The 14,392-nt window shown below is 42.0% G+C and overlaps 1 protein-coding gene across 1 annotated transcript in view; it reads left to right on the top strand.

Moving 5' to 3' along the window:
* Window positions 1–1,548: 1,548 nt before the first annotated feature.
* The window catches only part of ATG3 (autophagy related 3), a 30,433-nt gene continuing 17,589 nt past the window's right edge, over window positions 1,549–14,392 (top strand). The window contains exons 1-3 of the mRNA XM_063126913.1: window positions 1,549–1,745; window positions 10,618–10,659; window positions 12,749–12,798. Of these exons, the coding sequence (XP_062982983.1) occupies window positions 1,674–1,745; window positions 10,618–10,659; window positions 12,749–12,798 (164 nt within the window). The 5' untranslated portion in view covers window positions 1,549–1,673. The remainder of the gene's footprint in view (window positions 1,746–10,617; window positions 10,660–12,748; window positions 12,799–14,392) is intronic.

Genomic DNA, 14,392 nt, shown 5'->3' with positions numbered 1-14,392 from the left:
AAACAAAACTAAGGTCTTAGATAAAATTCTTCTAGATGTTTTTTTCTGGCAAGGAAGGACAACACAAGGCTCTCTGCAGCTGTTCTATCTCCAATTGATGTAGGGAGTGAGAGCGCTCTCCTCCTTGCCATGATGTACTTCCTGGGAGGCAGGGGTGCAGCCTCCCAGTGGCCCGTGATTTCCTTGGTTCCCTTGGATGACATCAACATCAAGTCAGGTTAGCGTTCTCTCTCTTTCTCCCCCTCTGGGCCTGTTCAGACACCATGCTAAGCCATAGTTAGGCTGCCAATCCTTTTGCAGCAAACAGTTAGTGAGCATGTTTAAATCGTGGTTATGTAGGCACCATGGTTAGGAATCATTCACATGACACACTAAGCCATAGGCTGAGTTTGGACGACGTGCTAATCAATGGGGTGGGGTTAATGGGAACAAAATGGAAATCAACCATTGTCGTCCGAACTCAGACATGATGTTTAGCTCAAAATGCTTAGCCTCTGTAGCTTAGTGTGCTGTCTGAACAGGATCTCTCTTGTTCTCGCTCTCCTCTCTGGTGCTCCCTTCTTTTAGTAACGCCTGTTGAAGAAATGTGGAGATCTCAAAAGCTTGCACAATTTTTGTGATCTTTTGGTTGGCCTAGTAAAGGCATTACACCAATATGGGTTTTGGAATTTTGCTTATGGCCAACATCGTTACCTTTGCTTTTTGTGAAAAGTACCAAAGAAGTTGCTATAAAAATTGAAGGAATTCTATGGGTGAAAAGTGGAATTGCTCTAGACCACCATACCATTTTTATGGTGAAAACCATAAGATTGTGATGCTGCTGGTGGAGTATAACACAGAGACAAAAGGAATAAAGACAACAAAGGATCTTGTGGCTCATTAAGATGTATAAATTTATTCTGGCATAGGCTTTTGTGGATAGTGACCACTTGATAAGATGCTTGAAGTATTGACCCATTGAAGTCTACTTGCTGCTAAGATCAGAGAATGTTCCACTCTCTCTCTCTCTTTTTCAAAAATAAACTATTGAACACACTATACATGTCCCACCCCCACCCTAGCATGTGTAGAAATTAACACCTTATGCATCTGATGAAGTGGGCAATGTTCACAAAGCTTATGTCAGACTAAGGGTGGCATTCAACTTCCAGCATGCTTAAGCATGCATAGGATTGCACTCTACATGTGTTAGTTTTTAAGGTGCCACAAAGCTTTGTTTCTTTTGCTGCAACAGAGTAACACAGCTACCGCTCTAGGAAACGAAATAAAGCTTACGCGGTATGTGGCTCTACATTTTTCTATCTCTATGGTGATACTCTCCCACCTCAGCCTCGAACTTTTATTTTGCTTTTCTGCGCAGGCGCGAAAATATCTATCTAGGCGCAAGAGAAAGGGGTGTTCTGCTCTTTCCTTAGGGAAGAGCCGGGGAAGGGGGAAAGAGGGAAAACGGCCGGGTCACGTGCCAAGGGAGCCGCTCACGTGATTCCTCACCCCCATTGGATGTAGTGGGCGGGGAGAGGAGCGGGGCGGGGGAAGCGTTTGGTTCTGGGATCTCCCGGAAGGAAGAAATAAAGGACGGACAGAAGGAGCGAGCGGTTGGGTTTGCTGGGGGATTGGTTGGTGGCGCCGACGGCAGGAGCTCTGCTCCGTCCGGCCGCTCACGACGAGGCAGTATGCAGAGCGTCATCAACACGGTGAAAGGAAAGGCGCTGGAGGTGGCCGAATACCTGACGCCGGTGCTGAAGGTGAGGCCCCGCCCGCCTGCCTGCCCGCAATCCCCACGGAATGGAGCGAGGGGTGGACCAGCCGCCGCAGCAGGGCAAAGCCTTCCCCAAACCGGCGCTGCCGATAAGTTGGACTACAAATCCCATCATCCCCAGTGGTGATGGAAGCTGTACTCCAGCACATCTGGAGGGCATGGGTTTGGGGAAAGCTAAGGTAGCCTTTCCCAACCTGGCACCCTCTAGGATGTGGTGGACTACAACTCCCATTATCCCATGGGTAAGGATGATGGGGTTGCATTCCAACGCATCTGGAAGGCATCAGGTTGGGCTAGGGCGAAAGCCTCCTCCCATTGCCTCAGGGGGAGTCTGCTTTCCCCTTCCTTCATAAGACCGAATGGGTAAGAAACGCTGAAGGAGCTGTCAAATTGAGGCAAGGTGGAAGTTGCTGTCCTCCATCGTGGGTGGGCCCTTAGGGGAAGCGTCCTGTGCCCCATAGAACCACACAGGAGGCACGTTTACTTTTCAAATTAGTCTCCCTAGGCTGGGGTGATGGTAGTCTCTCTCTCTCTCTCTGACACTGCATATCTCTTGCATGTCATGGTCTTTTTGACTTCGCTGTTTACAAGCTGCATTTTTCAATACTTGGCGGGGGTGGGTGATACACTATCATGTGTTTTCTCTGCCAAGTGAAGGAGCAACACGTCTTGCATTTCGTTGAAGTGGTTGCTAATCCACAAAACCCGATGCCATGGTGAATCTGTTGTGGCACAACTCTAAGCATATTCACTCAGAAGTAAGTCCATTGAGTTCAATGGAACTTAACTCTCTAATAAGTGTGTTTAGGCTTATAGTCTCCGAGTGTAATTCTATGCTAGCTGGGACTTGTAGGACTTTTTCCTGTCAAAACATGCATAGGATTGCACATTAAGTGCAAGTCTGTCTGCATTTGCTGTAGCAGACTAATGTGGCTGCTCTTCTGGAAATACCTCCTGTGAATGACATCTCTGTACCCTATAGAGCTACATGGGAAGATGTTTTCCCTCCCCTGAGCCTGTAATTTTTATTTATGGTTTCAGAGGTATGTAGAAGAAATGCACTTGTGCATCTTAAAAACACAGAACGGACACTTGCTCCCTTGGTCATAGTGCACTGTATGTGTATGATAAAGCTCAATAGCACAGCTGCTTCAGATATATGCTGGTTACCTATATTGATGCATGCATGAAAGGCCCTTATATGCTGTTTATAAGACAGAGCGTTCTTCGACTAGTAGAATAGCCATTACTGTATTCAAGAGCCATAGATAGGATCGGAGAAATCCTGATGGTGTGGGTGCTAGGAATTAAAACTTTCTAATGATTCTGCCCCCAATAGGCATTTTTTTTAAAAAGGCTGATGTAGATTCCTGGAATCTATGACCCAGGCTGTCAAATATTTTAAATTCCTAATTTTTTATAGGTGGTAATAGCATACAGGCGCCTCACAGCCCCAGATAATTGTCATTTTCTTCTCTCTATGGTGTTCCTTTTTACCAAAGATTGGAGGAAATACGGTGAAGTGAAAGAAAACTTTAGGGCGGGGTGAAAGTGAAAGAAATCTGTAGGGCTGAGTGAAGCAGAAGAGTATGAGGATATCAGTAGCCTTAGATGTGAATGTAGTGAGAGAGAGTGTTGAACAACTGGCCTGTGGTATGGTGGGAGAGGTTCTTACTATTATGGAATCTGAGTTGAGTTAGTACCTGAAGGGAAGGAATAATAAGGCAGAAAGTTGATCAGTGGGAAGGAAAAAGAGGAAAGGGCTGCACTTATATTTTCTGTTAGAGGATATGGGTTTGAAGACTGTGTAGTTCTGAATTTTCTCCCTGAGGTGCTGCTGACATCTCATGATTTTGTCACAGCCAATAGAGGAGAGATCAGGAGTGAACATATGATGTGACACACTTATGAACGTGTGCAATTTATACATGTTCTTATATCAAGCCCTTTGTGGTTGTATAATGAATTTGTTTAATTGTATCAAACCTACTTTTTAAACATTTTCTGCCTCATCTTTTGCTTGATGAAGCTTACAGCTATAGTTAAAATTGTGCATTTAAACTTCAGTTCAAGTTTGTTAATGGTTTGCATACCTTCAAATTCCAACCCCCTCTACAAATATTTAATTCCATACTAGGGAGGAAAAAGAAGCACACATACAGAAAAGCCCACTAATAAAATGAAGTAGATTTATGTTATTAAAATCTTTTTTTAAAAAAAAGGTTTAACCCACACCCCAGTAACCTATAACAATTCTGTAAAAAGTTGCTTATGAATCTTAATAATATGGAATATAAACTTTTAAACTGAGGCAGTTGCATAAGATTGCATTTCTATGACCAGGACAGCCATATACTACTATAAAAACCCTTCCTGGGAAGGGAGCAAATGAAAGAAATAAGAGGGGTTGCTTTGTGGCTATACAATTACACAATAATAATGTGTGTAGTACACTTTTTAACCCTTTAGTACTATCTGGTCATAATTCGCATATGGAATACCATTAAATATTTGTTCCAAAATAGCTGAGGGAAGCTGAAATGAATTAATGTAAATAAATCTTTGTTCCAAAATAGCTGAAATGAATGAATGTAAATGCTTTCTTATACTCTGGGGCAAGTGATGACTTCAAATAGTTGTTTGAACACAGTCTCCTTTTAGATCCATAGGGCAGTGTTCAACCGGGACACTGCACTTATGCAACTGATGTAGCACTAGTGTGAGTGACCCCTTTGACTTTTATCAGGAGAGGGATAGAGGGAGTGCAATCCCATTACTCTCAGCAGCTTTTGATACTTTTGACCATGTTATCTTCCTGGATTGGGAATTGGGGGTACTGCACCTCTGTCTGCAGGATAGGGTCCAGAGAGTAGCATTAGGTGGCTGTACCTCTGTCCCTGGAAATTATGCTGTAGTTTGCTGCAATGGGTATGAAGTTTGGGGATGCTTCTAGATTCATCATTGTTATCAGAAGCACAAGTGGCTTCTGTGGCATGGAGCACCTTTTATCAACTTTGGTGGGTACATCAACTATGCTCATTCCTGGACAGGGATCGTTTAATCACTGTGATCCATGCATTGGTAACCTCAAGACTGGACTACTCTGTTGGTTTCTATATTTGAATATATTCAAAAATTTCAATATTTGAATGAGTGACATAGAGATGCCATCTTCAAATATATACTTATTTGGTTATTTGGTCCACTTTTGTTGAAGCCCATGTATAATTGCTAGAAGGTTGTATGTGCATTTCATACGAATCCATATACGTACATTTAAAAAATGGTGGATTTTTGGGTGCCTATGGGCACCATATTGGGAACCCATTCACAAGTGCCATTGGAGGTGTCTACTGGTGCCATGGCACCCATGGGTGCTGCATTGGAGACCCTTGCATTAAACCACTATAATCTTCAGGGAAAGCTCTGCTGCCTGTACTACATCTTGCAGAGTTCCATCTGGCAGCAACATCGCAACAGCCCTTCTTTGTGGAATGACCTCCTTTATCCTGCCTTTTCCCAACCATTAGCTTGTCCAAATGTCATGCATTTTTATAGTGATACGTTGCTTTAGAATTCACTCTAAACTGCTTCAGGATTTTGTAAAATGGGAAACAATATATAAATATTCTAAAATAAATAAAATCATAAATAAAGATTAATCTAGGATGGCAGGTTTTCCAGGCTATTGGCGTTGCTCTAGAGCAGCCTTCTTCAACCTGGGGCGCTCCAGATGTGTTGGACTGCATCACCCCAGGTTGAGGAAGGGTGCTCTAGAGGTTTTTTATATGAATGCTGCATCAGTGCAGCAGCCCTGTTGGATACTGCCCATAACAAACCTCAATGTAGTAGAGAACAAATCTGAGCAGATTGTATAGAGCTGTGATAATCAGTGTCTTTCACCCATAGTAATCCAAGGGAAAAATATAAGTACAAAATTTGTTTTTCAGGAAATTCTTCCAATCACTCCTATAACTGTCATGATGTCCTAATATACGAAGTTGGAAGTATCCTCCAAAATAGAAATCTCAGCCAATAAATTCCATCCAAAAGTCAAACCTTACTTTGTACTGGCTTCTATCCTAAGGTCTGCTGAGGGCACAGATTTGGACACGTCAACTACTTTTATGCAAATCATCTGACAAAACTAACAAGTTTAGAATTTACACCTGCACCTCAAACGAAAATTGTGCCAAAGATTTCTAGATGACCCTAAGGGTAAAAGGGCAAAATTGACGCCTTTTTGTAATATAAAGTCTAACTATAGCCTTGATACTTTGTGATTTATACTGGGTCAGTTTGTCGACACAACAGCTCACTGTGGGTTGTTTAGCCACCTTTTTTTGCTAAGTGCCATTTTGCATGTTCAACCTCCGGCTGTGATTAATGGTTGAGGGTTGTATGGTTGATCTACAGCTTGATCTGTAGGGTTATACGAGGGCTGTTTAACTCTTGCACCCACGGTGACTGGGTTTATACAACATAACAACCTCCTATTGAGGTTGAATATGCAAAATGTGTTCCAGCTCATTGTGGGTCATGTGAACCAGGTCACTATAAAGCAAAGAAGCCTGTGAGCCGAACAGGATAAGGATGACTGAAATGTGATACCTATTTATTTAATCAATTTATTACTCACCAAATAATTGTTTGCAGGGTGACATCTAAATGTACTTTTAAATCTTGCCACATGTCTGTAAGATGCCTATCCAAGACCGTCTGGCTTTCACAACACTTCTTGAAAAGATCATAAGCTTAGTTTTAGCATAGTTAATATTTAGTAGTTATTTTTTTACAGTAAGGAGACATTTAAACGGCATGCCTCAGTCCCACTGTTGTTATTGACAGCAGGACAGCATCATCTACGTAAAGAATTGGTACTTTAACATCGGCCAATATAGGGGGATCATCAACCATATGACATACAGCTAAATAATTTAACTACAAATTAAACAATGACCCAGAGATATACCCTTGCTGAAGCCCTTTAGTTATAGAAATATGGTTAGGAAACATACACTGTAGACCTTACAAGGTAATAGAAGCATCCTAAGCCAGTAGCAAATTAAGTACTCAGCCCAATTGATTATTAGATTAGTTGTTTTACAAATAATGTTTAAAAAGGACAGAGTTTTGATTTGCAAAATACGGGTGACTGGAATACATTACTTTTGCAATTTCATCTAGTGAATAATTACCACTAAACAACTTTGAATTTCAAACTAATAATACTTTTAAAAATTTACTTACTGATCTTTATTTTTTCCCATGTTCCTGACCAAACTTAACTTTCCTACTTCTCGAGCTAAGTTGTTTCCTCTCCTACCATGAGCCTTGTGCATGAGCCACATTTTCAAAGTATAAAATTGTTTTTAAACCCAAAATTTGTAGTAACCACGCAGGAATCAAAGCTAGCTCCTATTGCCATTCCATAGGAACTGTTGCTTGCCTTTGTCTCCTGGGAGCTGCCATTGTGGCGCCGGGTTATCTCCACTTTGAGGAGAACCCCGTGCTTTCGCTGCTGCGGGGTGGCAGCGGGTAATCCTGACCTACAAGGTGGCACATTTCCAGTGGCCGTTTGGCTCACTTGGCCCTCCCTCTCTCCGGGCTTCCAGCAACCAATCAGAGATTGCCATCTCCCCGGGAATGTATCTGTCTTGATGCTGGAGCAAGGTCAGACAACGGAAGGGCTGTAGTGACCTTGCTCCAGTATAAAAAGTCATGGTAAGTCCCCAACTTTTTAAATACGCAACTTCATGGGAAAGCCCTGTGGTGGCTGCATATTGGCGGCTGTATCGTATAGCCGATGCAGCACCACCATGCAGCCACTGTGGGGCTTTTAAAACATATGGACAGCCCCCAGAATTCAGTTACGAAATACTACTAGCAGGAGGTGTGTACCTGACAGTTTTGAACATCACAGGGTTTTTTTTTAATGGTTGGTTGTCTTTGCTTCTTAAAAAGAGAGGAGAAACCTCTAAATAGGGAGATCTGATTATGTAAAATCAAGGACATTTACAGGAATTTTGAGGTACACATAATTTTTTAAATGATGTAAAACACTATATATGGGGGTCCACATCTGAAGTGACCAGAACATACTTTCTGATGATCCCTTAGAATTGGATGCCCAAGACAGAAACCTTATGTTCCCATTCTTCACATTTTTACTAGTTGCAGAGATCTTGGAAGGGGTAGGGAGTGGTGTCTCGCTTTTCATCGGATGAGTAAAACGGATTGAACCCCTCTCATAGAAACATTTAATTTGTAAAAACACACACACAAAACCCACCACCAGTGCTCAAATGATGTTCCACTGAAACCCTTGAAATTAATGTTTCTATAAGTGTTTTATAATACACAATATCAGACTTGTTTACAAATCCACAGTTCCCAGCTCATTTCCATCTGCCTATCAGCACGTAACGCCAGTACTGTAAAACCTAGGCACTTGAAACCTGGCATACTAAGGGGGCCCTAGGGGTGTCAGTGGACATGGCATTTCTCAGAGGGGACATGCACATTCACAATGTGTCCAACTCTGATAGCTGCGTAATGTTGTTTGAAGGCTTTGCTGTATCCTGCTGAGGGCTATTCCAGTCCACGTGAAGCTGGGTCCACTACTAGCAATACGTACATGTCTCTTCAAACTTTTTAAAATGTTCTGTTTCAGAAATGTGTTTGCTCAGTGATGTGAATTGGGCTTGTGGAAGTGCTTTTAGGAATAGAAGTGTAAGGCTCATAACCGAAACTGATCTTTATGAGCAGGCCCTGTGTCAGGGGTTGGCATAGGCAGGCAGCTGTCAAGGACCCATCCTTGCCCTGACCCTGCCATAGTTGCCACCAAGACTGGACTGCTGCGGTGGTGGCTTTTCCACTAGTAAGTAAAATAATAATTCTGTTATATAATTACAAAGGTTTCTCTAATGTCACTTTTGATACCTCTTGCTTTCCACTTAACGTTTCAGTCGTCTGAAAGCAGACGTGGCAGAACGGTGGTGGTTGTGGTGGCGTACAAGCAGGGGACCCATTGGTGGTACCATCCCAGGAGCCTATTGGAGGGTGATGCCATCCTTGTTCATGAGCAGGAATGGAAATAATAAGTTATGCATTTCTGTTTCCTTCCCATTTTTGTTCATCTAAAGAGTCCATGCCTTCTGATTTTGAATTTCCACTTGGGTCTTTGCATATGTCATGAAACAGAATATTCATAAAAGTGGAGAGAGAGAAATTCTATTTTTCATATTAGTGTGTTTCCTGATTGGACTTTTAAAGGTAGGGAAGATTTTATACTTGCTTCAAATGATTGAAATGTAAATGGAAAGCAAGAGGTCAGAAAGGACATTAGAGAAACGTTTGTAATTGTACAGCAGAATTAATTTTTTGGCAGATTTCTGATTTTGAAGAAATCTTTTATTTTCTTCAGTGCTTCATTATTTTTCCAGGAAGGTTTAAGCTTGTTAAAGTATTTATTTTGTTACATTTACATCATGCCCTCAGAGGAGCCAGCTCAGAATAGTATACACAAGACTATCTTGCAGTCATCCTATGATGTAGTCAAAAGCTGACCGACAGTGATTTGCCAAGGCTTCTTGGCTGAGAAGGCATCTATACCTTGGTTTCTTAGTTGAAGCTCTAGTCACTCCCTTATATTGGCTTTCTATGCCAGTAGAATTTTAGGGGGACAAGGCATTGGCTGGGTTCAGACAATATGATAACTCACAACTCAACCCTTTGTGTTTGTGTGAACTGGCACAAAATGTGTGAGACTAACAAAGTTGCAAGAAATGAAAAACATTGACTGGGTTCAAATCCACACCTTTGAGTGTGTGTTGTTGTTGAACTGTGGGTTGTTGTTGAAATGTGGGTTATGATGTTGTCTGAACCCTGCCACACTAACAAGCCACGGTGGGGGGCACAATTTACCTAGTTACCCACTCAGGTGCAGCTTGTATCATCCTAACCTGGGTGGCATGGCTTGTTAGAGGAGGAAACAGCCCTCAAATAACCCATGACTGTTACCGGTTTATTTGTGGGTTAGTTCTCCCTCCAACAAGCCACACTTCCCGGGTTCAGACGACACAACAAGCTGCATCCGGGAGAGTAATTAGGCAAATCGTGCCCTGAATGTGCCAATGATTAAACGAGCCACTGTGGCTTATTGAACTCTCTGATAATGTGAACCAAGTTGGCATGAAATATCCTGACTAATGTCTAATGATGTTAGGAGCACGTAAAGAGCTGCTTAGGCAGCAAATTGTCATAATATAGCATGCTAGATACAGATAGCGTACTGGTGTCTTACACCACATTGTAGTAAGTATTATCTCTCTCTCTCTCTCTCTCTCTCTCTCTCTGTCTCTCTGAAGTAGAGTTCAAAAACCAGGACCAGGTAGCAATGGGGGTAATGAAGCTTGGAAAGAGTTATGTTTGAATGCTTCTTGAAAGGAACTTGAGATGACTGAATCAGCAGTTTCCTTGGAGGGTTCTGAAAATCTGCAGAAGTTCTCTTCTTTAGTTTTGATGGCTTTTTGCTGCATCAGCTGTAAAGGCACTGATTAGTGGTAGTGATTCTGACTCTTTAAAGAAAGCAGCTGATCTGTTTTGCAGATAGGTATACTTTGATTGTATGGGTTGTTGCTTTTTTGATAACCTCTCATTGTTCTATGTGTTAATGTGTTCTACTGTTATCTACTAAGCCAGATGAAAAGGCTACTAAGTAAGGCCTGCAATATTATAGTGAAGGAGTGTCTGGGCAGAAAGTACGGGTATAGTGGGAAGCAGTGTATAAATACAACCCTGAGAACCTTTGGTTTCAAATGTTTGCAGATATCTCACTTCCTTTTTTTTCTGTGTAGGAATCAAAGTTTAAAGAAACTGGAGTTATCACTCCTGAGGAGGTATGTATACAATGTTTCACTTGTTTTTCAAAATAACTTTTGAAAGCAGTAAACCTGAAGTTCCTGTTGCAGTTTGCTAGTTCCTCTTAGTGCAAGCTAGAATTGGGAGAAGATGCTAAGATATGGTTCATAGTGAAAGAAGTGTTTCCCTGGAAAAGCCTGTCAAAATTATGAAAATGTCAACTATCTCTCTGCCACCCCTAAAGCTGCAATTACATGTGTGTATGCCTGGGAATGAGTCCCCTTGAAATACTTGGATTTCAGTAAATCTGCATAGGATTGGGATGCAAAATACTAATCTGTTTTATAGCCATTTTAAAATGTTGTATGTTAATGGTATTTGGAAATTGCCATGAGGATTTATCTTAGTGAAAAGCTGTCACATACCTTAAATTAATGCTCTTTTAGGGCACGATCAAAGTGGTTTGTAAAAGGAAATGTAGAAATGTTACACAATCTTTGTCTGTTTCCTCTTCTAGCAGTTTCTGCAACAGCAAACTCAAGAGTATTGTTAAGTACTTGTTAACATCCGTCCCAAGCAAAACTTTTCTAGGTATTCCTCTGTTGTGTTCTAGAGTTTTCTTAGGGTCAAACTACGCATTATGTTAACTACATTGTGTGTTCATCTTACTCTAAAGTAAGCAGGTGGGCCTAAGATCTGGATTGGGAGTATAGCACATGGTTTAATCATTCCCTCCCAAAATTCTCAGCTGCCCTCTGTGGGGCAAAGAAAGAAAAAGGAGCCAGTGGGCGGATTTTTTCTTTTAACTGTTGCATTGGGAAAGGAAGAATTAAGCCTTCGTCCCCCTGCATGCAGTGGTCTTGATCTAAATTGGGGGCCTGCATGCTTACCTTAGATCAGGCCATCCCCACCCCCTGGTGTTGCCCATGTTGCCCCCCGCCATGCTGCTGAATTTAGCAGGTGTGGGTGGGAAATACCCTAAAAGAGAAAAGGCAGTTGCGGTACTACAATGGCCAATTTTTATTTGTATTTTTTTCTGGAGCACCCCGTATGGACTGAAGCCCATCGGGAGCTGGGGGCTTGGGGGAGGAAACGTAATTAACATAATGTCTAGTTCGACCCTCAGTATGTTGGTTCTCACTTCTGCAGTTTCTCTTGTAAATAAGGGATGTTGCATCCCCCCCCACTAGTCTAGTTGTGGATTGTCTCTAAATATATGTGTGTAGCTTCTAATTTGTGTTACTCTATCGACATAGACTTAATTCTGGAATGCCAAAAGAACAGGAGAGTTTTTACCAGAGTAATCACTAACGAGATTTTTTTAAACTTTAGTGGCAGGGCTTCTAAGTGCCTTTTAATCTGACTGTATGTCATCTCATAACCAAGTCAACAGAACTTAGCTCCCATCTTTGCTTGCTTGCCTTGGAGGCTGGGCCTTGGGCTGCTTTGAAACATAACCCACACTTTCCGTACAGAAAACTTTGTTAAGAGAGTGATGTCTTGCTTTCCTTACTTGTGGTAACAGCAGGATCTAATGATAGAGGCTTCTATGTCAACAGATCTGCTAACTCTGCTGTTAGGCAAATATTTTTTTCTGGTGCTTTGGAGTAGACTGCTTGAACAGAGGAGATGTTCCTGATAGTTGTTGCTTTGGGACAGAAATAAGGCAGCGGCTGTACTTCCCGTTCCAGTGCAGTTGACACTGCAGTAAACAAGGGGTGGGGGTGGGAATTGCTTTTCTCTCCTTCTGTGACTAGAAAGAAAGAGAACCTTGACTAGATATAATATCTGTGGTTTATTATATTATTGAGCACATTATTCTTTTGGCCTTTGGGGTTAGCTTTTCGATCAAATCTTGTGGTTTAGTGCAGATGGACCACCTATTCCACTTGGCGCCTAGATGATCCCATTGACTGAATCTATTCAGAAAGCCAGCTCCTGCTTGCAATCTAATTGTGTGGATGCCCCATTCAGTCATTGTCAGTTTATTGTAACAGACAAACTACTGAACAGGTTTTAATTGCACATTTTTAATTTGCATAGACACCGTTCACGATAAGGCTACTCAGGTTGGTGAAACTCTGTATGTATATCTGATGGCAATGTTCTACCATTTGTTTTTGGCAGTTTGTGGCAGCTGGAGACCATTTAGTTCACCACTGTCCTACTTGGCAATGGTAAGTAAGATTCCACAGAACAGTCACCGCAAGAGCACTTAGGGCTGACGAGCGCATTCGCTTCTGGGGATCATGTATATGTGTATATTTCCCACAGCATTTGTGTGAAATAATGTGGGTGGCATGTGTAGATTCTTGATTCATGCAATCCTCCCCATTTTTATTTTTGAGAGGAAAGAATGATCTAAAGTGGCCATGTGGATGTACTACTCATGTCACACATCACTGAGCGTAGTGGGTGGACATGTGGGTGGACACTGCTCCATACTAAATGTTAAATTCCTTATTAGTGGGCGTATGAATAGACAAAGAAAACCCTATTGTATTGGTTCTGTGTAATCATATATAATAGCTGAGGCCTAATTCGGTGCATGATTTCTAGCAGTTTCTTGTCACGGCAACAGGGTGGATAAAAATAGATTTTTTAAAAATTGAAAATCATATTAAATTGGGTTTTTTTTAAAAAAAATCAAAAATAAAATGAATTCCTCTCATTTATAAAACAATGTAGTTACAATTAAGTCTCATCATAAATATGCTAATCCTACACTTAACCACCTTATAAAAGTGAATTAATGGTTATGTCACATTCATAGACACTGGTAGGAAATTCAGTCAACATGAGCATTCATTTCAGTTTTTCATCTCATGAACATGGCTCTGTCCAGCCTAATTGCCTTCTCTTGATTCTGGGCTTTCAGCTTCTGTTTCTCTGTGACATATGTCATTTCCTGACATAGGTCATCATACAAGGTAACCAAAGCTGTTTCCATGCGAACTGAACCCCAACTGAAATGGATCCGGATCATCAGTCGCATCCATGGATGATGGAGGTCTTATTATTCAGTTATCTGGCATTTAAGAGCAGCATCTGGAAAACTGAGGGGAGGCTGATAGGGCAACCATATCTGACTAGCCCCATCTCCTGCCAAATACTCTGAAGATCAAATTGGCCAGATGTCAGAAATGTGGCTCTTGCATCCATCTGAAGTGGCTTCCCCAAAGGAGCGGTCCCCCTTTGGTGTCACCCCTTTCATAGAATCATACAATAGTAGAGTCGGAAGGGGCCTATAAGGCCACTGAGTCCAAACCCACCCACCCCGCTCAATGCAGCAATCCATCCTAAAGCATACCTATAGAAAGACAGCAGGCCCACCACCACAGCGGTGTTCTTTTTTATGCCTCAGCTCTAAGAATCTGATGCAATAACTTCCAAGGTTGGCAAATAAAGCCCCTGGGGAAAGTGCTGAATCGGGGGCTAGGCCTGTGAGGAGGCAGCACTCTTGGCCCTTAAGGAGTGTCCTGGGACAGCACAGGTAGCTGGCAGGATGCCCTGGCAGTCTACCTGGAAGGCTTATCTCGCTGCCCTTTCCTTGGGGAGCAAGATATGGGGGATGATAGTGCATTAAGGCCCACAGTAATGTTCCCTTTTATGTCCCGGTTCCAAGAAGCTGATGCAAGATCTTCCAAGATTGGCTACAAGCTCAAAAAAGTCTATGGTCTCCTCACTTTATACATTCCAGATTTGGTTGTCAATAAGCTTGATGTGCTGGAAGGTGTAAAAGAGAACATTAAAAACCAGGGGAAATAGCGC

Source organism: Elgaria multicarinata, chromosome 5 (assembly GCF_023053635.1).
Source record: "Elgaria multicarinata webbii isolate HBS135686 ecotype San Diego chromosome 5, rElgMul1.1.pri, whole genome shotgun sequence".
Lineage (NCBI taxonomy): Eukaryota > Metazoa > Chordata > Lepidosauria > Squamata > Anguidae > Elgaria > Elgaria multicarinata.
The sequence above is the reverse complement of the archived record's forward strand: the minus strand, read 5'-3'. Positions and strand labels throughout refer to the sequence as shown.